At 49.2% G+C, this 22,993-nt stretch overlaps 1 protein-coding gene across 1 annotated transcript in view; it reads right to left on the bottom strand.

The window, feature by feature from the left end:
- Positions 1 to 933: 933 nt before the first annotated feature.
- The window catches only part of STAB2 (stabilin 2), a 119,203-nt gene continuing 97,143 nt past the window's right edge, over positions 934 to 22,993 (bottom strand). The window contains exons 58-69 of the mRNA XM_008144744.3: positions 22,080 to 22,187; positions 20,002 to 20,195; positions 18,460 to 18,601; positions 16,374 to 16,507; positions 14,192 to 14,357; positions 13,959 to 14,065; positions 12,038 to 12,157; positions 11,004 to 11,144; positions 9,410 to 9,517; positions 6,564 to 6,692; positions 4,833 to 4,949; positions 934 to 1,467 (exon numbers count right to left, since the gene is read on the bottom strand). Coding sequence (XP_008142966.2) covers positions 1,417 to 1,467; positions 4,833 to 4,949; positions 6,564 to 6,692; positions 9,410 to 9,517; positions 11,004 to 11,144; positions 12,038 to 12,157; positions 13,959 to 14,065; positions 14,192 to 14,357; positions 16,374 to 16,507; positions 18,460 to 18,601; positions 20,002 to 20,195; positions 22,080 to 22,187 — 1,517 coding nt within the window. The 3' untranslated portion in view covers positions 934 to 1,416. The remainder of the gene's footprint in view (positions 1,468 to 4,832; positions 4,950 to 6,563; positions 6,693 to 9,409; positions 9,518 to 11,003; positions 11,145 to 12,037; positions 12,158 to 13,958; positions 14,066 to 14,191; positions 14,358 to 16,373; positions 16,508 to 18,459; positions 18,602 to 20,001; positions 20,196 to 22,079; positions 22,188 to 22,993) is intronic.

The following is a 22,993-nucleotide window of genomic DNA, read 5'->3' as shown; positions in this document are numbered from 1 at the left end:
TGTATGGTGGAATGACATGTCATTATATGGAGATACCACAGTTTGATGGGCATTTGGGTTGCTTCCATTTTGGGGTATCCTATCTAATAAAGACGGAATATGGAAATTGACCATCACTCCACGACAAAGATGGCGGTGCCCACAGCCAATAAGGAGGGAATATGCAAATTGATGCAACAAAGATGGCGGTGGCCGGGCCAGGATGCTTCCATCATCACCATAGTGATGACGCAGGCGTTCTGCCCCACCCTGGCCACTCTGGGCCTCTGAGCAGCCAGGGCGGGGTGGGATGCCTGCTATGAGCGGGGGGGGGGGGGCGCAAGGGGTGGAGGGAGCTACAGGAGAGCGGCAGGGCCAGAGCGAAGGCGGAAGGTGGCAGCCAGAGCGAAGGCCCAGGTCTTGGGTGCCGGAGGGAAGCCAGTGCCAGCAGCCAGGGTAAGGAAGGCCTATTCTTGCATGAATCTTCGTGCATCGGGCCTCTAGTTATGAATAATGTTCTTTGAACGTGCACATGTTTGTTTTTGTGTGGACACGTTTTCATCTCTCTTGGGTATATACCTGGAGTGAAGTTTCTGGTTCTTATGGCAACTCAGTGTTTAACTTTTTAAGGATCTGCCAAACTTGTCCACCATGGCTGCACCATTTTGCAATCCCAGCAGCAATGTATGAGGGTTCTTATCTCTCCACATCCTCGCCAGCACTTGCTATTATCAGCCTGTTGGGTTATAGCCATCCTAGTGATTGGGAAGTGATGTCTCATTGTGGTTATCATGTCTTCTTAATAAATACACACACACAAAACAGAATTAAGAAATAATTCTAGGCAGATGTTGGCTACTGAAAAGATCCTAGTTAGGTCTAATAAGTGGATTTTACCTTCAAAGCTTGACCCCCTTCTGTGGCGAACAGTATTTTTGGTTCTCAGAACACTAGATTGTCCCACTGACTTTATTTCTGTCCCATAAACATTTATTGAGCCCCTTTCATGTTCCAGACACTGTGCTAAGTGCTCAGATACACGACGAATGAGGCGAGTCCCTGCCTGTGGGAGCTTACAATCTAGTAGGAAAATAAGAGGAGGTCACAGTTACTGTCGAGTTGGGTCGGATGTAGGAAGTGCCATCTAAGTACTGAAGGTGACACACAGGAAGGACAGCCAAAGGTCAGAGGTGGGGGAAGTCCCCTGAGTTGATGGGTGGAGTTCACATCATTCCTCACCCACAGAAACAAAAGAATCCCCCAGATGAACCAAGGAGATGAGGTACGACTTGCGTGCTTCAGACACACTTCCAATTGTTCAAGGACCTTATGTTCCCCAGAGGCAACTGGGGCCGAGGATTCACAGTTCACAGCAGTTGTGAGGAGGCTGGGGGCCCAGGTGGCTGTGGGGCTCGCTGGCTGCAGCGGGTCCGGCCCTCACAGCGCCCCCAGGGGGTCACTGCCCTCCAGCAGCTGGTCCTCAGAGTCCTGGAAAAGAAGAGGTCTGTGAGCGCGTGGAGAGAGCCCTGCACCTGCCGCTTATCAAACCTCTCCAGGTTGAGCGTTTCTTTTGGCCACTGGTCTGGGGTGTAGATGGGGTTCAGGACACACTACCCCGAAATATGACACGTTGGCATATTACATATCTTAAGCTGAAGGAACAAAAAATCCCACAAAAAAACCAGCAGAAGCAGGAAGGTCACTCTGCCCTCCTCTCCCTTCCCATCTCCCCTGAAACAGGTCATAAAACCCCCAGGTGAAGGGCCCTCAGTGTATCAGGAGGAAGGAAGACACTCATCAGCAGAGATGAGAAATTTGGGGCCAGGAAACCTGTACAAACCGGTTAAACTGACCTTATCGCCCCACTTACTTCTTCACCGTTTACTCCCCAGCCCAGACCTCTGTCTCGACAATTCTTCACAAGTGTATCATTTCTTTGTCTAAAGGGTATAAGAACTTCCTGTGCTGGTCACTTCTTCAGTCTTCATTCTCCTGTGAAGCCTCCCATTGACATGTGAACATTCAATACCATGTATATGCTTTTCTCTCGTGTGAACTCGCCTTTGTGGGTTTATTTGTCAGACCAGACAGGGAACCTGAGAGGGTTGCTGAAAACTGTTCCCTCCCCTGCAGCCTGAACTACGATTCTTCCCCAGGTTCCCTGTGGACACACGTGGTGGGAACATTCCTGCACGTGGCCGTCTCCTGTCTCATGCTGGGAGGCAGGATGTGTGGTAGTTAGGGCCCCATTCTGGGGATAGTCGCTGCTGTTTGAAGCTTGTGTGCCCTGGACAAATCATTTAAGCTCTGCGGTAGTTTCCTCGTCTATAAAGAGTCCTAACAGGTGTGAGGATTAAATCAGCCGCCATGTGAAGGAAGGTATAAGCACCTCACAGATGGTGGCTATTCATATGATGACCATAAAACTCCTTTTAGATTGAAAATTCATCGTCTAAGCCCTGGCCAGTTTATCTCAGTGGTTAGAGCATCAGCCTGCAGGCTGAAGGGCCAAAGGTTCCATTCTGGTCAAGGGCACATACTTCAGTTGTAGGCTCAATTCAGAACCTGGTCAGGGCATATGAGGGAGGCAACCAATTGATGTGTCTCTCTCAATCTCTACTCTTTCCTTCCACTTTATCTAAAAACCAATGGAAAAAATATCCTCGGGGGAGGATTAATAACAACAACAAAAAGATATCATCTGAGAGAGTCCATCAGAAGCCATACTCAAGAGGCAGCCACCCCAAGCTTATCGCTGTCTCTAGCCCCGATCAGCACTCAAATTGTTAATTAGCATAATGGATATGTTCAAGATGTCTGGGTTGGCTACAGGTATTCAATAGGTCACCTTCTCCCCTCCCAATATAAAAGGCATGAGATTCCAGCACGTCACATTTGGGATGGTACCCTTGGCTTAGGATTCCTGGTACTGGAACGGTTTTGCCCCCTGGCCTGATGAGACGGTTTAGCTGAATCCTGTCTCTAGGAGGCTCTCACCTGCCTCAGGTGCATCTCCGGCACAGTGCTGAGTGAGCCCTCAGCTGAGAAGGCATGGAGACGATGAACAGGATTGATTACTTGTCCTCTCTGCTTTTTAAATGAGGTTGATTTCAACATAATGTTTGCAGAAATAAAATGTTAATAAATGCAATCTAGCTGTTACCCTTGCAGTTTGGACTAGAAACCCTTACATGGGTTTGATGAAAAAACAAAATAAGGCCTGGTCAGTGTGGCTCAGTGGTTGGGTGTCCGCCTATGGACCAGGAGGTCACGGTTCCATTCCTAGTCAGGGCACATGCCCGAGGTGCTGACACAATCCCCAGAAGGGGGTGTGCAGGAGGCAGCTGATCAATGATTCTCCCTCAGGATATTTTTCAACCTATTGCAACTACAGTACATCTGCTGCCACAGGCACTCAGAACCACATGGCATTTACATTGGGTTCACTGCAGAAGAAGAACATCTGTTGCACTGTACAAGCTTCAAATGGTACAATAAAATATTTTTGTAATGTTTCAGTGCAATTTACAAAAATTCAACAACCATCATAATATATATAGTCTTGGGAGAAGGGACAGCATATGTCCACGCAAGAAACAATGACGGCAGCTGGCTTTGGTTATGATTGCAGGAGGGTTCTAGACCCAAACAAGCCAAGATTCAAGTATTTCCCTGGACCCGAGTAAGGCCATCAGCTCAGACTGCTGAGATACAAAAGGCCATTCATTCAGCAGACAGCTGGCAGTTTTTCTTTATACTAGAGGCATGGTGCCCGGATTCATGCACTGGTGGGGTCCCTCGGCCTGGCCTGCGCCCTCTTGCAATCCAGGACCCCTCGGGGGATGTCAGAGGCCCGGTGCATGGATTTGGCACAATCCCTGCAGGCCATGCTGAGGGACCCCACCGGTGCACGAATCTGTGCACCGGGCCTCTAGTATGCATATAAGATTTATGGTTAATCTCTTCCCACCCTTCCCCCTTCTCCCTTCCTTCTGAGATTCATCAGTCTGTTCCTTGTTTCCATGCCTGTGCATTGAGCATCTTCCCCCTGATGGTCAGTGCGTGTCATAGCTACCAGTTGAACAGTTGAATGGTTGAACGATTGAATGGTCGCTTAGGCTTTTATATATATAGATAAAGGAGGAATTAAGTGTTATCCCAGTTTCTCAATCCAGACCTGGTAATACAGGGAGGGTGTACCTTCCACCTTCAGTGTGCGTGGGGTCCCCCTGGGTAGAGGTTAGTGGCGGCCCCAGTGAGGTCAAGGATCGCCAACTCTAGAAACAAATGGAAACCCAGAGCAGAGCAAGCTCCCCTAAATACAAAGGACCTCATCGAAGGAAGGAAGCCCCACAAGCCAGAAGCAGCTCTGACAGCAGGCAGAACAATCTCGGACAACAACATATACACATACCTTTTAAAGGCTTTAAAGCAGGGGTCGCCAATTGGTGGTCCGCGGACCACTGGTGGTCCGTGAGGTCCGAAAGGTTGGTGACCACTGCCTTAAAGGCTTTATATCATATTTTGCAGCAGCAACCTCAGAAATGTTTGTGCAGAACTAGCCTATTTCTTCCCCTTGTCACCTGATGGTGAGGCTGGTGTGGGCCAACTCTGGTCCTCCCTTACTTCTAACTGTCAGGGCTTCTGCAATCCACCCAGAGGCACCCCGGGACACTGACCACCACATGGCTCCCCTCCGCCCCCGAGGCCTGCTTTTAGGCCGGCTGCCCCAGATGCGCTGTGGAGGCTAGCTTTTCTCGGTGGGAAGCGTTCCCCTGAGACTTGCTGAAAGACATCATCACCCCCCCCCACCCCAAGTGGAACCTGTTCCTAGAGAAATCAGGCCAACTCACCATGAAGGGGTCGTAGGAAGGTTCTGGGGGAGCCGAGGTGGCGCTGTCATACATGGGGTTCGAGATATTCTTAGGCAGCTGCTTGTCAAGAGCTGTGACATCGAAATCCTCTTCACACTACTCGGAAAGACCAGTCCGGGGCTGAGAGGCAGATGTCCCAGGGCCGGAGCGCCTCCTCCCAGCTGGCAGGTAAAGCAAGCCCTGCCCCCACCTCCGCCTTTTCCTTGTTAAGGGTGTTTTCATAGACATCTGGGGCTCACACGGTAACACGCACCAACCCTAAGTGTTCAGCTCACACGGTGACACGCACCAATCCTAGGTGTTCAGCTCACACCGTAACATGCACCAATCCTAAGTGTTCAGCTCACACGGTAACACGCACCAACCCTAAGTGTTCAGCTCACACGGTGACACGCACCAATCCTAGGTGTTCAGCTCACACGGTAACACGCACCAACCCTAAGTGTTCAGCTCACACGGTGACACGCACCAATCCTAGGTGTTCAGCTCACAGACTTCTTAATATGCCCATCCAGGGGGGACCACCCCCAAATCAGCATATAGGGCATTTCCATCCCCCCAGAAAGTGCTCTCAGGCCTCTCGCCCCCCACACCCCCAGTATGAAATCCCCCCAGCATAACATGTCCTGATCTCCATCACCCTGGAGTGGAATTGTCTGCCCTTGAACTGAATTTGAAAGGATTCTCACAGCGTGTACACTTGTGCTAAATATGATGTTTTTGAACTTTGTCCCCGGAGCTCATACAGAGGCAGGTGATCTGCTAGAAGGAAGTGAACTGCCCGGGGATGCCGTAGGCTTCACTGGGCATGTCTGGAGGAGGCAATGGGGGAGGGGAGGACAGGCCAGGACGGGTAGGAAGCTCAGAAGGGAGGGTGCTCTCCTGCTGGGCTGCTGCTGAACCCAGTCCCCAGGGTCACCCCAAGGTCAGCCAAGATCCACTGACAAGTTAAAATAGGGTGAAACGTGGCTCAGTGGTTGAGTGTCGACTCATGAACCAGGAGATCACAGTCTGATTCCTGGTCATATATATAGTTAAACACATTTTTATTGATTTCAGAGGGGAAGGGAGAGGAAGAGAGAGAAACATCAACAATGAGAGAGAATCATTGATCGGCTGCCTCCTGTACGCCCCACACTGGGGTAGAGCCCACAACCTGGGCATGTGCCCAGACCGGGAATTGAACCGTGACCTTCCGGTTAATGGGTTGATGCTCAACCACTGAGCTACGCCGGCCGGGCTAAAAAATATATTTTTTAAAAAATAGGGTGAAATGTGTTTCACTGGCTGCAGTAAGAGGCCCCACCACGCGGGTCACCAGCCCTGTCTCCCGCCTCAGACTCAGCCTTGAAGCCCAAGCCAAGCCTGGCGGGTGCCTGTCTCGTGAACCCTCCAAGGGGAGCGCGCCTCCTGGGCCCTGGTGAATTTGCTCCCACGCCAGACCCCTGGCTAGAAGCTCGAAGTGTCTGTGCTATTGGCGGCCCATCACCCTCTCACCAAACCGGGTCTCAGCCAGGAAGAGGGGCTGGGAGCTCCTGCTGCTGCCGCTCTTAGGGGCAGACACCCCAGCCTGGCGGCGGGAAGTGTGTGCCCAGCACCCACCTGCTGGTGAGCTCTGGGAAGCAGCCAGGGAGCTGAAGGAGCCCAGAGCCAGGGGCTGGGCTGCAGAGAGGACCCCCAGCCCCGTGTTCCCATTTTTCTCATTCTTACCTCGAAATGCTGGAAGCCAATTGTTCTCCGGTTTAGTCGGAAGTAAGAATATGCAGCCAAAGCGATGGCTCCGAGGACCAGGGTGACGGCAAAGAATATCCCTGTTCCCAAGCCAGTGTGGGCTGCAGTCTGCACACAGAAAGGGGAGGGGTCGGTATGAAATCTGGTGTCTTCCCAAAAGAGGCGTGTTCTGGAGCCCACCCCATTCCTGCTGGCCTGGGCGTCTTGGAGCACGTTGGAATAGAATTAGTGATAAAATGGTTAACACGTATCTGCCCTTACTGCTGCCAGAGTCTGTTCTCAGTCCTTTACGTGAGATAACCCATTTAAACGTATAGTAGCCCAGAGAAACAGGGATAATCATTCTTGTTTCCATTTTTTAAATAACATTTTTATTTATTTTTTTGTTACTCCTCACCTGAGGATATTCTTTTTTTTTTTTTTTTAAAAAGTATATTTCGCCGAAACCGGTTTGGCTCAGTGGATAGAGCGTTGCGGACTGAAGGGTCCCAGGTTTATTCCGGTCAAGGGCATGTACATTGGTTGCGGGCACGTCTCCAGTGGGGGATGTGCAGGAGGCAGCTGGTCGATGTTTCTCTCTCATCGACGTTTCTAGCTCTCTATCCCTCTCCCTTCCTCTCTGTAAAAAATCAATAAAATATATTTTTTAAAAAAAGTATATTTCATTGATTTTTTACAGAGAGGAAGGGAGAGAGATAGAGAGTTAGAAACATCAATGAGAGAGAAACATTGATCAGCTGCCTCCTGTACACCCCCCACTGGGGATGTGCCCGCAACCAAGGTACATGCCCTTGACCAGAATCAAACCTGGGACCCTTCAGTCCGCTGGCCAATGCTCTATCCACTGAGCCAAACTGGTTAGGACCTGAGGATATTCTTTCCATTGATTTTTAGAGAGAGTGGAAGAGAGGGGGAGAGATAGAGAGAGAAACATCCATGTGAGAGAGACACATCGATTGTTTGCCTCCCATATGTGCCCTGACCAGAGCTGGGGATCGAACCTGCAACTGAGGTACGTGCCCTTGATCAGAATAAAACCTGGGACCCTTCAGTTTGAGGGCCGACGCTCTATTCACTGAGCCAAGCCAGCTAGGGTCTTGTTTTCATTTTTACTAGGGGGAACTGAGGCACAGAGAGGTTAAGCACTTGCCCCTAATATCATACAGCCAACGAGCGGTAGTGTTATCTTTGTAATTAGCTAGTCTATACTAATAAAAGGGTAATATGCTAATTAGACCGTGAGACCTTCCAGGAGACTTTCCAGATGTCCTTTCGGACAAAGCCATGGTGGTGGGGCCGAGGCAGAGGCGGTAGGGGTGATCAGGCCAGGAGGGGAGGGCAGTTGGGGGTGATCAGGCTGGTGGGGGGAGGCAGTTGGGGGTGAGCAGGCTGGCAGGGGGGGCCAGTTGGGGGAGAACAGGCCAGCAGGGGGGCGGGGGCAGTTGGGGGAGCAGGCTGGATCGGGCCTAAAGTGGCAGTTGGACATCCCCTGAGTGGTTCCAGATTGGAGAGGGTGCAGGCCGGGCTGAGGGACACCCCCCCTCCCCCCAAGCATGAATTTCGTGCACCTGGCATTAATTTATTAATAAAAGAAAGAAAGCAAAGGGGAGTCAGACATGGTAAGCATGGTCACCTGGGATACTTCACCAGGAAGCTATAGCTTCACAAAGCATTGTTCCTCCAAGGGGACTTAAGCCTCTCCCTTCCCCCACCCAGTACTGGATTGTTGGGGGAAAAAAGGGAGATAGGCACATGCGCAGAAGTTGGGGGGGCGTGTGGGGAGGTGCTTGCCTGTCAGTCTAGCCTGGGGAACAATGGATTGGCTAGGGGGTGGACCCCATCAGAAGTGCACAAAATCACGGAAAGTTAATTGGTTAGTTTGTAGAAACTCCTGGTTAAAAATCCCCAAAGAGTTCCCTGCCTCTTGTTTTCTCTGGCTCTGTGACCCGAGTTTGCCTATTCTCTCTCCACAGCCACATGGCCGTAGCAGCCGCATGGCCCATGGCCGTGCCGACTCCACAGCAAGATGCTGGATTGGACTGTACTTTAATATGGAGCAGACACTATGGACCTGCTGAAGACAAGACTGGACTTCTTTCCATAGCGAGATGGACATAGATGGGACCTTGGAAGGGAACCCCCTTAAGTTGACATCATCAATAAAGCTTTCCATGAAACCCTATCCTCCCAGAGGGGCCTCAGGAATTCTTTTCCTCGAGGCCCCAAGAACTTCACTTCCACTGATAACAGTAGAGCTGGGATTTGGAGCTCATGCACTTAACTGCTGTGCTATGGAACTTCCTAGCATCCAGCTGTGCTCACCCTCCCTCACATTTTGAACAAAGTTAGGATACTAACACCAACCACCAGACTGTTACACAATATGTACTAGGTGACAGGGGCTAGCCTCATTATGTTACATTCACTCATAGTCCTCCCAAGAACCCAGAGAGGAAGGCGTTATAACCCCCATTTTGCAGGTAAGAAAAATGGGGTTCAGAGGTGTTCTGGGACTTGTCCAAGGTCACACAGCTATGAAGTGGAGGGGCTTAGGATTTCTCACTCTCCTCCCAGTAGTTTCTCCATTGGCCCATCCTGTCTCTTTCATTCAACAAATATTAATGGTGACAGGTGTGTTTCTAATGCACAGGAGTGGGGGTGGGATAAACGAGGGCCAGGCATCCCTGAGGACAGCTGCCATGATTGGGGGAGACTCCTCCAGTCTCCAGGGGAGGCGGATGTGTGGGCTTCCAACAACACTTTGCCTCTTGGAGAGTGGACATTGGGCTTCTCCTGGCCCCTCTCCGGGAACCCTGGGTACTCACCACTGGGGCAGGAGGTGCTTTTAAAGGCCTGGAAATGACATGAATGATCCCATTGGAGGCAAAGATGTCCCACTGCAGAATGGCTCTTCCATCGACAAACCTGGTCTCCTAGGGAAATGAGAAGAGGGTTGATGGAGATCGATGGTCACCTGACTGGTTCTCCTCACATGGTGGCCCTTCTATGGAAGGAAGTTGTTCATTTTGCCCAAGATCTGGAAGCCTAGGTTTCAGGCGTATCTTCATCAATAGGCAGCACAGGACTCCGCTCACCACCTGGCCAGCCCAGAACAATTAGCTGCCCTTGTGCAAATAACTTGATCAAGAGCTGCAGAGAACCTGAGGGGTCATCTGTCCAGCCCACTTGTCTGATAGGTGAGGGTGCAGGAGGAAAATGGTTTGTCCAAGATCACCCAGCTAGTAAGTGGCAAACCTCATGCCTCTGGTCTCCAGGGATCCATTGCTCTGAGCATCACACCACACTGTGGAGAAGTAATGTTTAAGTGATCTTATCCCTTGCTGATCAGAGTGTGATCCCTTGGCTTGTGGTGTGGGCCATCACCCTGGAGTTCACTGGAAATGCAGAGGCTGAGGCCCAGACTCCAGCTGTTGGATTACACCCTGCATTTTAATAAACCGGCAAGTAGTTTAAATGCCAGTTAAAATGTGAGAAGCACTGGTCTAAACTACTGATCTTCGATAATAGAAATCTTTTATTAGGTAAAAATTAAAAATCATACTTATTTCACATTTGCTACATGTCAGGCACTATTCTCACACATCACAAGCCTTGAATCACTGAATCCCCACAAAAGCCTATGATTTGACATCATGGGTATCCTGGTCATCATTACCACCACCACCACCACCATCATCATCATCATCATCATCATCATCAACATAGCCATCACCATTACCATTAATATCATCACCACCACCATCATCATCAACATCAATACCATTACCTCATCACCATCACCACCATATCACCACCACCACCACCACCATCATCATCATCATCATCATCATCATCATAGCCATCACCATTACCATTAATATCATCACCACCACCATCATCATTAACATCAATACCTCATCTCAGCACCATCACCATGATCGCCATTGACAAAATAATATCACCATCACCATCACCAACACATCCCATCATCCCCATTTTTCATATGAGGAGATTGGGACACACTGAAGTTGGATGACTTGTCTAAGTTCCTACAGCTAGCAAGTGGCAGAAGTAGTTATCATAGTAGGCTCTCATTTTACTTTGACGCCGGGGGTAGGCTGACAATCTGACAGAAACGAAGGTGGTGATCAGACAGCATTTAAAGTGGTTTCATTTATAGTTCCTCATTACCTGCTTCTGAGGCCGGTAGTCACCAACGGCTTATTTCCCAAGGGGTAGGGGTGGCCGACCAGTCAGTGTGGTGTGCTATGGTGTGCAGCTAATACCATCCCCTCACTGCAGATTTAGGGTATACTTTCACATTAGAATAGTTGCCATCTATTAAGCACATACTGTATGCTAGGAGCTTTGCATGTATTATCTCCAGTTCTTCTAATAAGCCCAGAAGACTTTTCATACCGGTTGGCGCTGGTCCTGGCTGGAGGTGATGAGCAGCTGGCTTCCCAGCCTCGTCCGCAGGAGGGTACCGTTGACAAGGTCATTGTAAAAAAGCATGCTGACATTGGCGAAGTGGTGCTCGATGTCCCGCCCAGACAGAGTCTGAGAGAAAGGAGAAATGCAAGAATGGTATTTAAAGGCCAAGCAATATTTTTTCTTTTTAATGATAATGACACAGAAAAAAGTATCACTTCCCATGGCCTTGGCTTTTCTGCCTCACGTGGTGATCAGGAAAATTCATTTTTCACAGGCTTTGGTTGTCTGGGCTCTGCCAGAGGTTGCCCTCTAGCGAGGATGTGGCATTGAGAGCCATCTTTATAATCTAAGTGGAGCTTCCCAATGGCATCCTGGGAATAGTGGGTCTTGAGTGGGCAGAGGTGTTGCCCCACTCAGCCCTGGGGGGTGGGAAGGGCCTGGGGCTGTCAGAGCCTGCAGGACAGCCAACTGTGGGAGGGCTGAATGAACATTGCCAGTCCCTCTGTGTGTCATGGGATGGTGACGTTTAGTGTGGTGGATTGGTTGCATAAGTGGTCCTGGTTCTTCACCCCTCCCTGTATCCTTGCTCTTTGTCATGTAAATGTGAGGGCCTCCCACTCCGACTTTGGGCTCAGCTGTGTGATTTAATTGGGCCAGTGGCATGTTAGCAAAGTGATCAGACTGGGGCTTGCAAAGTGCTAGCAGGACCAGACTTGCTCTCACCATGTCCTGCTGTCTCCAGGAAAGCATGCCTGGGCTAGCCAGCTGGAGGGTGAGAGCCCTGAGCGGCTGAGCTGCAGACTGCCCACCTAGATCCTCCACTAGCCAGCCCATCTCAGACACATGAGCAGGCCTGGCCAAGACCAGGACTGCCAGCTGATCTGCAGATGTGAGAGCTGAATAAATGCGTAGCTACTGAGTTTTGGGGTCATCTGTGCCTGGCTCTCTCGTGTGGATGGAGAACTGATACTGTCTAGAAGAATTAGGTCTACAGCACAGACACCAGGGACCTGACTCACCTCATTTCCCCCCAGCCCGCTGTTCTGTGGCACGAAGAGGGTGCCACGGATCGCCAGGTCAGTCAGGCGGTTCAGGAATGCCCGGCCTCTGGCCGAGCTGTTGGAGTAGGCCAGCACTTCCTGGGGAGGAGAAGGGAGTGATCAGAAGGAGAGGACCACATCGCCATCTGGGAATATTCCCGTTGTGAGCCCAACTCAGGCTGCCGCTTGCTCATCTGCCTGCAGCTTGGCAGAGTTTCAGGAGCACATTCCTTTTCTTCAGTGAATGCTGTGGTCCTAAATCACAGCCACACCACAGACCATTCTCAACGTGGCGGACTGCACAGTCCTCAGAAACGTTAAGTCAAATCTTGAGTCTTCTGTGGTCAAAACCCTGCAAGGGCCCCCACTTCACTCAGAGGAAAAGTCAAAGTCCTTACAATGACCCATGAAGGCCAAACCTGGACACTGTGGCTCCTCGGACCCCATACCCAGCTTCCTCTAGCTCACTCTGCTCCAGCCACACTGGCTTTCCTGCTGCTCCAACCTGCCTGGCATACTCCAGCTTTCATCCTGTGCCTGGCAGTTCCTTCTTCATGGAACCGTCTCCTCCAAATCTGCATGTCTCAAATGTCACCTTCCTCATCTCTCTATGCAAAATGGAAACCCTGTGGTTCCCCTCTCCACCTCACCTCCCTGTTCTACTCACTCCCCCGCCTCCATATCACCTTCTAGCAGTCAATAGGATTTACTTGTTTACTCTGTTTGTTTATTATGTTTGTGTATTTTCTTCACTAATATAGCTCAAGCACATAGTAAGTGCTCAATAAATACGCACTGAACAAATTATGAGCAATCACACTACCCAGTTCAACTTAGCCACTGTGCAGACGGGACTACTACTGCCCAGATAAATTAGTTTGCTGTAGGGCACATAGCCAGTGGGTTTTATTTTGACACTGTCTTTTCTCTGAAATGTGGTCACGAGCCAAGCTCCCAGAGAACAGAAATGTTGGATTGGGCGATTATCTTAGAGTACTTATGGTAACCCTGATTTTTAGACCAGTTAGTTAGATAGATACCGTTGGTCTATGTACAAAGATTCACCATTTAGGGGTGCTTAGATTAACTTCTGCCCTGATTCTGAAAGCCCCATATTTATGCATAGTCTACTCTCCTTGGCTGTGTCCATGACCTTGCTCAGCCTCAGTTTCTTTGTCTACAAAGTGGGAATAATAGCAGAAGTGAGCTCATAAAGTTGCGTGAAGATTTATTCCTTCTAACAATGACTTATTGAGCACCTGCTCCACGCAAGTCACAAGGCAGAGAAAATCCTTCCCCTTACAGAGCTTACATTCTGCACAATTAGTGAAAGGGCTCAGTGCAGAGTAAATTCTCAGGGAATATTAGCTTTCTTGGTATTGTTGTTGTTATTATTAGCTCAGACTTTTGATCAGTCAACCTCAAACCCTTCTCCAATGGAGGCTTTCTCTTCATTGGACATAACGTGTGGATGATTCAAATGACTTTAAGTTCAGTGCAAAATACAAGTTGACACCATGTGGATAGTTTGGCTCACTGTGTGATCACCAGGCAGGCTTAGTTCACTATGTCCTGTCCTGTCCCTGAAGATCAGACTCTCAAGATGGCTCCAGATGCACATGTGATGGCCTCAGGTCTAAGTGCTTCACAAATATGAACACATTTAATTATCACAATGACCTTAAGTTGGTGCTTTTATTATTTCCATTTTACAGATGAGAAAACTGAGGCCCAGAGAAGAAAGTAACTTTAAGGAGATGCAACAAGTGGCAAACCCAAGCTTCAAATTCAGGCAATGTGGTCCAGTGCCCATGGTCCTAACCATGACTGTGAGCCTTTGCCTTCTGCTTTGAGGCAACCCCTCCTTCCCTGAGTGAAAACGAGCAGACACGGTACCTACCGTCAGGAAGTTTGTGAGTGAAGGGAAGGACATCAGGACCTGCAGTAGATTTCCACTGCACGAGAAGCCATCTCCCACGTAGCCCACCTTGCAGGTGCAGTTCACATCTGGAAGGCAGGGGCACATGGCAGGGACCTCAGCTGCCAACCTCACCCTTGAAGATTGGCTGGCCAGGCTGAGGATGGCTCACCAGCTGTGTGGCCTGGAATCGGAAGGGCAGCTGGGAGGATTACCTTTCACCCGGTAGCAGAAGACATCCCACATTTCACTCTTGTTGTTTCTTGGTCCATAGTCCACTATCCCAACAACACCGGAGCCACAGTTCTGGGAGGCGTAAGCTGTGGGGTAGGCAACCCGCCCACTCTCAAGCCAGCCTGCTGAACAGATGTGGTAGTTGGCCTGTAGGGACACAGATGTGGCTATGGGTCAGCTGCAACTTCATATTTGTTGTGGAGTCCTTTGGTTAATGCCTGATCCCCGCATCAGACTGTGAACTCTAGGGAGTCAGGGGTCATGGCTCATTTTGCCTGTTGTACCCCTCTGCCTGTAACGTAGTAGATGCTCGTTAAGTTTTTGTTGATTGTCCCATTGTATAGACAAAAGTGGTGCCCTCTCTTTCTTGTAGGTGCCTGAGTCCTTCACCCTCATTTTCCTTTTCTCTGCTCTTGAGAAAGGATTTGCTCTTAGCCATTTACTCCTAGTGAAAATTCTTCTGCTTACGGATTGGCAGAACTCTAACTGATCATCACCACCATCATCACTATCATCATCATCATCATCATCATCATCATCATCTATCATCTATCATCATCATCATCAACATCATCATCATCATCATCCTTACCATGTTCAACATCACTGTTATCACCTTCATCATCACCATTATTATCACCACCATCATCATCACCATCACCATCACCATCATCATCTTCATCATCACCATCACCATCATCATCACCATCACCATCACCATCACCATCACCATCACCATCATCATCTTCATCATCACCATCATCATCATCATCATCATCATCATCCAATGAGAGCTTATTCTGGGCCAGGTTCTGTTGCAAGGGCTTTTCATGCATCAACACCTTTAACCCTCACATCTTTGAGAGAAGTTTAAAAATGTCCCTATATTTCCCAGCCAGTGTGGTTCAGTGCTTGAGCATTGGCCTATGAACCAGGAAGTCACGGTTTGATTTCCGGTCAGGGCACATGCCCGGGTTATGGGCAGAATCCCCCGTGTGGAGCATGCAGCTGATCACGAGGCAGCTGATCAATGATCCTCTCTCATCATTGATATTTCTATCTCTCGCCCTCTACCTTCTTCTCTGAAATTATTAAAAAATATATTTAAAAAAAGTTCCCTATCACATAACTGAGAAAATGGAGGCAAAAAGGAATAATGACTTGCTCCAAGTCCTACAGCCAGCAAATAGCAGAGCTGAGCTGCACACCCAGGCAGCCTCCTCCCCTCCTCCCCTCCTCCAGAGCTCTTAATTTTAAAAGCTGAGTTCCTACTGTATGCCAGTCACTGTGCCATTTCACCTTTAATCCTTATACAAACATGCCAAGTAGGACAGAGGTTTCAATGGCTTGATCAAGGCCACACAACCAGCAAGCAGGACAGCAGAAATTCAGACCCTCCAAGATGCTGTGTCCTGGCATCAAAGGCTTTGTCAGGTCTGAGGAAAGGCAGAGAGATGGGTAGTGATGGAGGTTGGAGGAAGAGTTCTAATATTATTCCGTGTAGGCAGTCACCTCCTTTGCTCCCACTGAGCAATCACTAGGTAACTCCAAGGTGCTGGCCTTTCCAAATGTGCAGGCTTCTGGTTTTTAAGGCCAGGGCTCCACTTCCCACCTGGCTGTGGCTGAGAGCTAGGCCATCCTCATTCACCTCCTTCTCAGCCCCTTCAGACACAGGGAAATCCAGCTAATCCAGAGAAATGGGACTGCTTTATGGATTCAGGGAGATGCCAGGCTTGTGGTCATTGATGTCTTCCTGGGCTCCAGCTGTGAGGTATGCACTCCCAGTCTGTGCCTCTGCTGGGGCAGTTGAATGTCATGGTCAAGAACAGACTTTTGAAGTCAGGGCTACATTTGACCACTGGATCTTCCACTTCCTGGCTAGGTGACACTGGACACATTACTTAACCTTTCAGAACCTCACTTGCCCTACCTGTATCCCCAGGCATGTTGTAAGGATGGACAGTAATGTCAATGAACCTCCCCTCACAGTGCCTGACACATAGTAGACCCCCAATGGCTGTGACACATTGTTATTATGGCTCCAGGAGCTTCCTGCACTCCCCTCCAAGAAGGCAACAGCCAAAGTGTCCCCATGTTAAGAAGAGCCTGTAGCTCCTCCCCAGCAGACCCTGCCGGCATGGTACCCACCAACTGGGGACCCACCTTCTGAGCATAGGAGAGCTGGTTGTAGGTTGCCATGGTTGCAGCTTCATTGGCACAGGCCTCTTTGGCTTTGTCAAAGGTCAGTTTATACTGGCCCAGTGGGGAGCGGAGATGGAACACCCCAACGGTGGCATCTAGAGAGGGAAAGAGAGGAACCGCCCAGGTCAGTATTTCCTGCAAAGAACTTTGAAGAACGTTCAAAGCAGAAGGCCAGCTACCGAGTGTCTATATGTGGAATCACCCATTTGTCCTTTTGTGTCTGGCTTATTTCATGTAGCATGTTTTCAAGGTGTGATCATGTTATAGCACGTATCAGAGTTTCATTCCTTTTCAAAGCTGAATACTAACCCCGCTGTAGGGATAGACTACATTTTGTTTACCCATTCATTTGTGGATGGGCATTTGGGTATTGTGAATAATGCTGCTGTGAACATGGGTGGACAGATATCTATTTGAGTCTCTGGTTTCAGTTTTTCTCTATTCTTCCTCTCATTTCAATTGGATCATCAGCATGTGATAAATTACTGTCTTCTGTCTTATTAGCTTTTTTTTTTCCCCTGGTCTTATGAATTAAATTTTTTTCCCCCAAAAAATTTTAGAAATTTTTGAATTTCTCACTTAGAATGTCCTTCTAAGTAGATAATGTCATTATCCTATGTGTTTTCCCTGCTTATATGCACCCTCTAGCTCATGCATGCCCAAATGATGTCATAGGATGGACAGTAATGTCAACAAACCACCCCTCATGGTGCCTGACGCATAGGAGACCCCCAATGGGGTCTTAGGGCTTAATTTATGTTATGGACTGAATGTTTGTGTCCTCCTCAAATTCCTACATTGAAACCTTAACCTCAATATGATGCTATTAGAAGGTGGGGCCTTTGGGAGGTAAGTAGGTCATGGGGGTGGAGCCCGCATGAATGGGCGGGCCTTTATGAAAAGGACCACAGAGAGCTCCATGGTCCTTTCTGCCTTGTGAGGACACAAGGAGAAGTTGGCCGTCTGCAGCCCGGAAGAGGGTCCTTAACTAGAACCTACTGTGCTGGCTGGCACCCTGACCTTGGACTTCCTCCTCTAGAACTGGGAGGAATCAATTTCTTGTTGTTAATGAGCCACCCCGTCTATGGTACTTTGTTGTAGCAGCTCGAATGGACTAGGACAGTACATAACAGGTCTTCCATAGATAGTTATTATTGAGATGCTAAGAACTGCCTCACTAACGCAAGCCGAACCCGTCTGAGACGTCTGTTTCACCTTCTGAGACCGAGCCCTCCTTGCCCTGGCTCAGAACTCGTTTGTGGGCCCTTTATGGCTTTCCTCCATCAGGTTTCAAGATGCCCTGTCAGCTGCACCTCTGTACTTAGTTTTACGATCCCTGTGGGGTTATTATAAGCCATCCACATCAGCCTTGGAAGTAGGCGAGCCTGTGCCAATCCATGTGCTACTATCCACACGACTGCAAAGACATTGCTTCTGCTCCTGGCAGCCACTTCCTCTTCGTTATTTAAACCCTTAATTATGCTCCTTTCCAATTAAGGGTGGCAGGGATTGCTAAGCAACTGGAGGAAAGCAAGTATCAGGAAAATTCACGGTAGGGGACCTTTGAGCTCCCGTCTCATTCTCAAGGCTCAGGGTACAATTCTCAGTTACTTGCCCCTCCACTCAGGGCTATGCACGGGCTGTTTGGCCCCCGATTTTTTTTTTTGTATTTTAAAAGGTTCATTAACTTGCCAATTTTTAAAAATCCTCCCCAGAGGATATTTTTTTCTATTGATTTCCAGAGAGAGTAGAAGGGAAGGAAGGAGGGAGGGGGAGAGAGAGATATCAACAGGAGAGAAACACATCAACTGGTTGCCTCCTGTGCACACCTGGGGCTGGAACCTGTAACCGAGGAATGCGCTCTTGATTGGGAATTGACACTCCAACCACTGAGCCAAACCGGCCAGGGCAAGTTGTAGAATTTAATGCAATTAAAATTTTTACTTTTTAAAAGTTAAGTTGTTTTTCTTTTTCTCTTACACAGATCCCCCCTCCTCCCACGCCTGAAGACCAGGTGCTTGGGCCCGCAGCCCCTCGCCACACTGACCCTGGAAGTGGAGGTCGGCACAGTGGGCATCGGCGTGGCACTGTCCGTTGTCCTGCAGGCAGCGGTCGATGGGCAGCTGCTCCGGCTCACAGTCCACCCCGTCTCCTACGTAATGACTTTTACACTCACACTTGTGCCTGCCCTGTGGGGAGAACGGAAAGGTGAAAAAGCCCCCTGGCTAGCACCCCCTAGCGCTCTGTGGCCCACCATCCAGCACAGGAAATGTTCAGAAGGATCGAGAATATATGCCTCTCCTGTCCAGTGGGAAAGAAGTAACTGCCACGTGGTGTTTGTCCAGGGTCATGATGAAATGCTGTCCTTGACATCTCAGCTCAGGGGAGCCTCCCTCACCCCTAAATAAGGCAGCTCCCCATGCCTCTGCCACACTGGCCGGGTCACGTCCTTCCTGACCCTCGGGGCTCTCCGAGAGTGTCTTGTGCGTGAGTTCTGCACTGAGCATCGCCCCTCCCTCTGCTCGAATACAAGCGCTTTATTGCGACATCCCTGGCACCTGCAACAGCACATAGTAGGTGCTTGATGACCATTTGTTGAATCAGTGAATGATCTCATTTGATCCCACAACAACCCTGTGAGATCTGCATTATTATTAGGCCCACTTTGCAAATGAGGAAACAGAGGCTCAGAGAGGTTAAGTAGCCAGCCCCAGGCCACACAGTGTTTACTGTAAGTCCAGGAGCTGAGACTTAAAGGCTGTCTGACTCTGAGTTCACGTTATAACCACTGTGGACATTATCTCCCACCATCTTCTCTTCCCACCAGATAAACAGGGCTCCAGGCGCTGGTTCCATTCTAAAAAGACTTGAGGGCCTACCCAGTTTGGTTCAGTGGATAGAGCATCAGCCTTTGGACCAAAGGGTCCCAGGTTCGATTCCGGTCAAGGTCACATGCCCAGATTGTGGGCTCGATCCTCAATAGGGGGCGTGTAGGAGGCAGCCAATCAGTGATTCTCTTTCATCATTGATATTTCTATCCCTCTCTCCCTCTCCCTTCCTCTCTGAAATCAATAAAAATATATTAAAAAGAGAGAGAGAGAGAAAAAAAGAGAAGGTGGCCTGTTGTTTAAAAAAATAAAATAAATAAATAAAAAGGCTCAAGGGAGTGCCCAAACCTGCACTTTCCCGCCACCTCTTACCAACTCTTTTCGTTTTAGTAAACTTTTGAGTTTGGATAATTTTAGATGTACAGGAAAGTTGCAAAGATAGCAGAGAGAGTTCGTCCCATCTGCCCTCCACCCCGTCTCCCCGAATGTTAACATCTTACGTCACCATAGTACACGTGCCAGAGCTAAGAAATCAGCGCTGGTCCATCACTATGAACTAAACAATAGACTTTCTGTGGAGTTCACCAGTTTTTCCACGAAGGTCCTTTTCTGGCTTAGGATGCCACCTTGCCCTTGGCTCACCAACTTCACAAGAAGCAGACGGAGGTAGGAAGAACGCTTAGAAAGAGGCCGAACGGGAAGCAGAGGGGAGAAGAGGCCGAGGGAGGCCCCAGCAGCTGATCCTGGGGAGACAGACTCACCGGGCCAGTCATCCTGCAGGTGGCATGCTCATGACACCCCCCGTTGAGGCCGTCCGCACACGGGTCTACCTCCGAGCAGCTGCGGCCGTCCCCCTTGTAGCCCTTGGGGCAGCTGCAGGAGACCTTGGTGCCCTTCTGGGAGCACCTGGCGACCTTCGCGCAGCCCCCGTTGTTCTGTTTGCAGAAATCCACCACTGCAAGAGCGGGGAGAGAGGGCTCATGAGCCACTGTCTGTGCAACGGGCTTCAGATTGGGCTACGGGTCACCTCGGGACCCGTGGTCCCAACATGTTGGCGCCCTCTCCCCAGACCCTCTGTGTTAGCCTTTGCAAACACTAACAACCTGCGGCGAATCCTCTCATAGACCAGGCCTGAAGACATCAGTCCACCTCTGCCCCTTTGTCCCATACTGCTGGCCTCCACTTGGGCAAGCACTTTTCTGCATGAGTTTGGGTGTTTACTAGTAATATTAGGACAGTTATGCGTGTATATGTGTGTGTAGAGTTAGCCCACTACGGAGGACGTGTGAGATAGACATGACCCCATTCTACAGATGAGCACACGGAAACTCAGAGAGCTTCACGGATCTGGTGAAGGCAAAAGAGCTAGAACGTGGCGGGGCTGGGATTTAAACCCAGGTTGGTTTGACTCCGAAACCTGTGCTGTCCCCACTGTTGTGCTGCCTCTTAGCACCTTTGTTTGCACAATCCCCCAAATTTCAACCCCGTCATAGATTAGCTCTAGCCTCAGGAGTAGCTGGAAAGCCATCTGGTATCCCTTACCTGCCTTTTTGCCTGGAGTTGTTGCAGCCACTTGAGACCCTGAGAGAATGGACATTAGGACAAAAGGCCTCACCCTAAGGATGGTGGGGTAGAAAGACAGACCTGGGACTTTGCTGCCATTGTTGAGTGCTGCACCATTTCTGGACTGCCTTGTGGCAGATTACAAAAGAGCAGGCATAACCCTAGTTGGTTTGGCTCAGTGGATAGAGCATCGGACTCCGGACTGGAAGGCCTCAGGTTTGATTCTGGTCAAGGGCACATGCTCGGGTTGCAGGCTCCATCCCCCAGTAGGGGGCATACAGGAGGTAGCCAATCAATGATACTCTCTCATCATTGATGTTTCTATCTCTCTCTCCCTTTCCCTTCCTCTCTGAAATCAATAAAAATTTATAAAACAAAACAAAACAAAACAGCAGGCATAGTGAGATCTCATTTTTGTAGGGAAAGTCTATATCTCTGTGAATAATTATTCGTGAAAAAAGAAAGTACTGTGGCCAAGACTTTTCATTTCCCCTAGTACCTATTGTCTCCTTTATCTATAGATTTTTAACTGGGCTCATGGTTGCCTAATGAAAGACTGCATTTCCCAGGCTTCCTTGCTGCTACATGTGTTAGATAATGAGGGTCCAACCAATGGGATAGGAGCAGACAGGATTTTAGCAACTACTAGGTGTGCCCTTAAATCTCCTTCCTCTCCCTCTCCCTCTCCCTCCTGCTGCCTGGGATGTGTTTACGGTGGTGGCTATCTCAGGTCAGGCAACTGAATGATGGCACAGCAACAAGATAGAAGGAGCCTGGGCTCCCCGATGACCTTTCAGAGTGATACCTCATGTTAGCCATGGATACCTCCATCCAAACTGTTCTATGAGATGAAAATAAACATCTAAACATCAGCCATATTTACGCCACTGTTCCTTTGGGTCTCCGTGTGGCTGAACCCATATCCTCATTACTAAATACAGACCTTGCAATGTTCAGAGTGGTTCTTATTGAATAGTGAGAGTATGTGTAGTTTTAACTATTTTTTAAAAATACTATAGTGTATCTTCTGAATTTTTTGAAGTAAGACTGGAATACTCATAGAGTTTGAAAAACACTATAAAATAAAGTGCAACACAGTTTGCAAAGCAATTTCAAACCATGACCTGGGAGGTGGGCAGGTCAGGTGTAAGCAAACCCACTAAGGAAACTGAGTCACAGAGGGGGTAGGTATTGCCAAGTGGCCCAGGTAGGAGGTAGAAGGGCCAGGAGGGAGCCCAGACTATGACTGTTTCACACATGCACAAATGGGACCCACCTGTGCACGTTATTCCGTCGCCTTCATAATTCAGGTTACACTCACACGTGTTGTTCTCCTTACAGGTAGCGTGAGCAGAACAAGGAGGTGTGCACACTGGGGGCAAAGCTGCAAAGAAAAAGGTCAACATTCATCCTGTGTCATGGTGAGAAGTTTAAGCTGTCTCCCCAAGACTTAAGCTGTCTCCACTTAAGCTGTCTCCCCAAGACTCCCCTCTGAGTTGCCACTGTGTTTCAAAAGTGTCCCCTCATAGCGGAGGAATGGGGTGATTTGCTAAGGTCCCTTCTAGCCTGGGGATCCTGAGATTCTGGAATTACTCTTTTATATTAAGACATTATCTCTGCGATGTTAATCAGATTTAATGCAAATATGTTACCTTTGGGAGCAACCAATTAAAACTTTCTATGTCCAAATTTGCTAGCAGATGTGAATTTGGCAGATTAACTCTCTGGTCCTAAGGGCATGGGGTTCCGGATGGAAATGGTTAGATTGGAGGAGAGCCCAGCTGGTGTGGCTCAGTGGTTGAGTGTTGACCTATGAACCAGGAGGTCATGGTTGGATTCCCAGTCTGGGCACATGCCCTGGTTGTGGGCTCGATCCCCAGTAGGGGGTGTGCAGAAGGCAGCTGACCAATGATTTTCTCTTATCACTGATGTTTCTCTCTCTCTCCCTCTCCCTTCCTCCCTGAAATGAATAAAAATATATTGAATTGGAGGAAAAATTCTGAGGGGCTTTGGTGATTGGATGGGGCTGCAGCATCCACAGGCTGCAGGAAGCCAGGTGGCAGTCAGGATCCGGAGCAGGAGGAGGAGAAGGAGGAACGGAAGTGAAAAGTCCTGTTGGAATTCTGGAACTTCAGGTTGCCAAAGCCCAGCGGTAAGAGCTTGGTCCGCCCTTCAGACCCCGGCCATGGA

Source organism: Eptesicus fuscus, chromosome 7, assembly GCF_027574615.1.
Source record: "Eptesicus fuscus isolate TK198812 chromosome 7, DD_ASM_mEF_20220401, whole genome shotgun sequence".
In the NCBI taxonomy this organism is placed as follows: Eukaryota; Metazoa; Chordata; class Mammalia; order Chiroptera; family Vespertilionidae; genus Eptesicus; species Eptesicus fuscus.
Note: the sequence above shows the minus strand (reverse complement) of the source record. Positions and strands in the feature narration are given on the sequence as shown.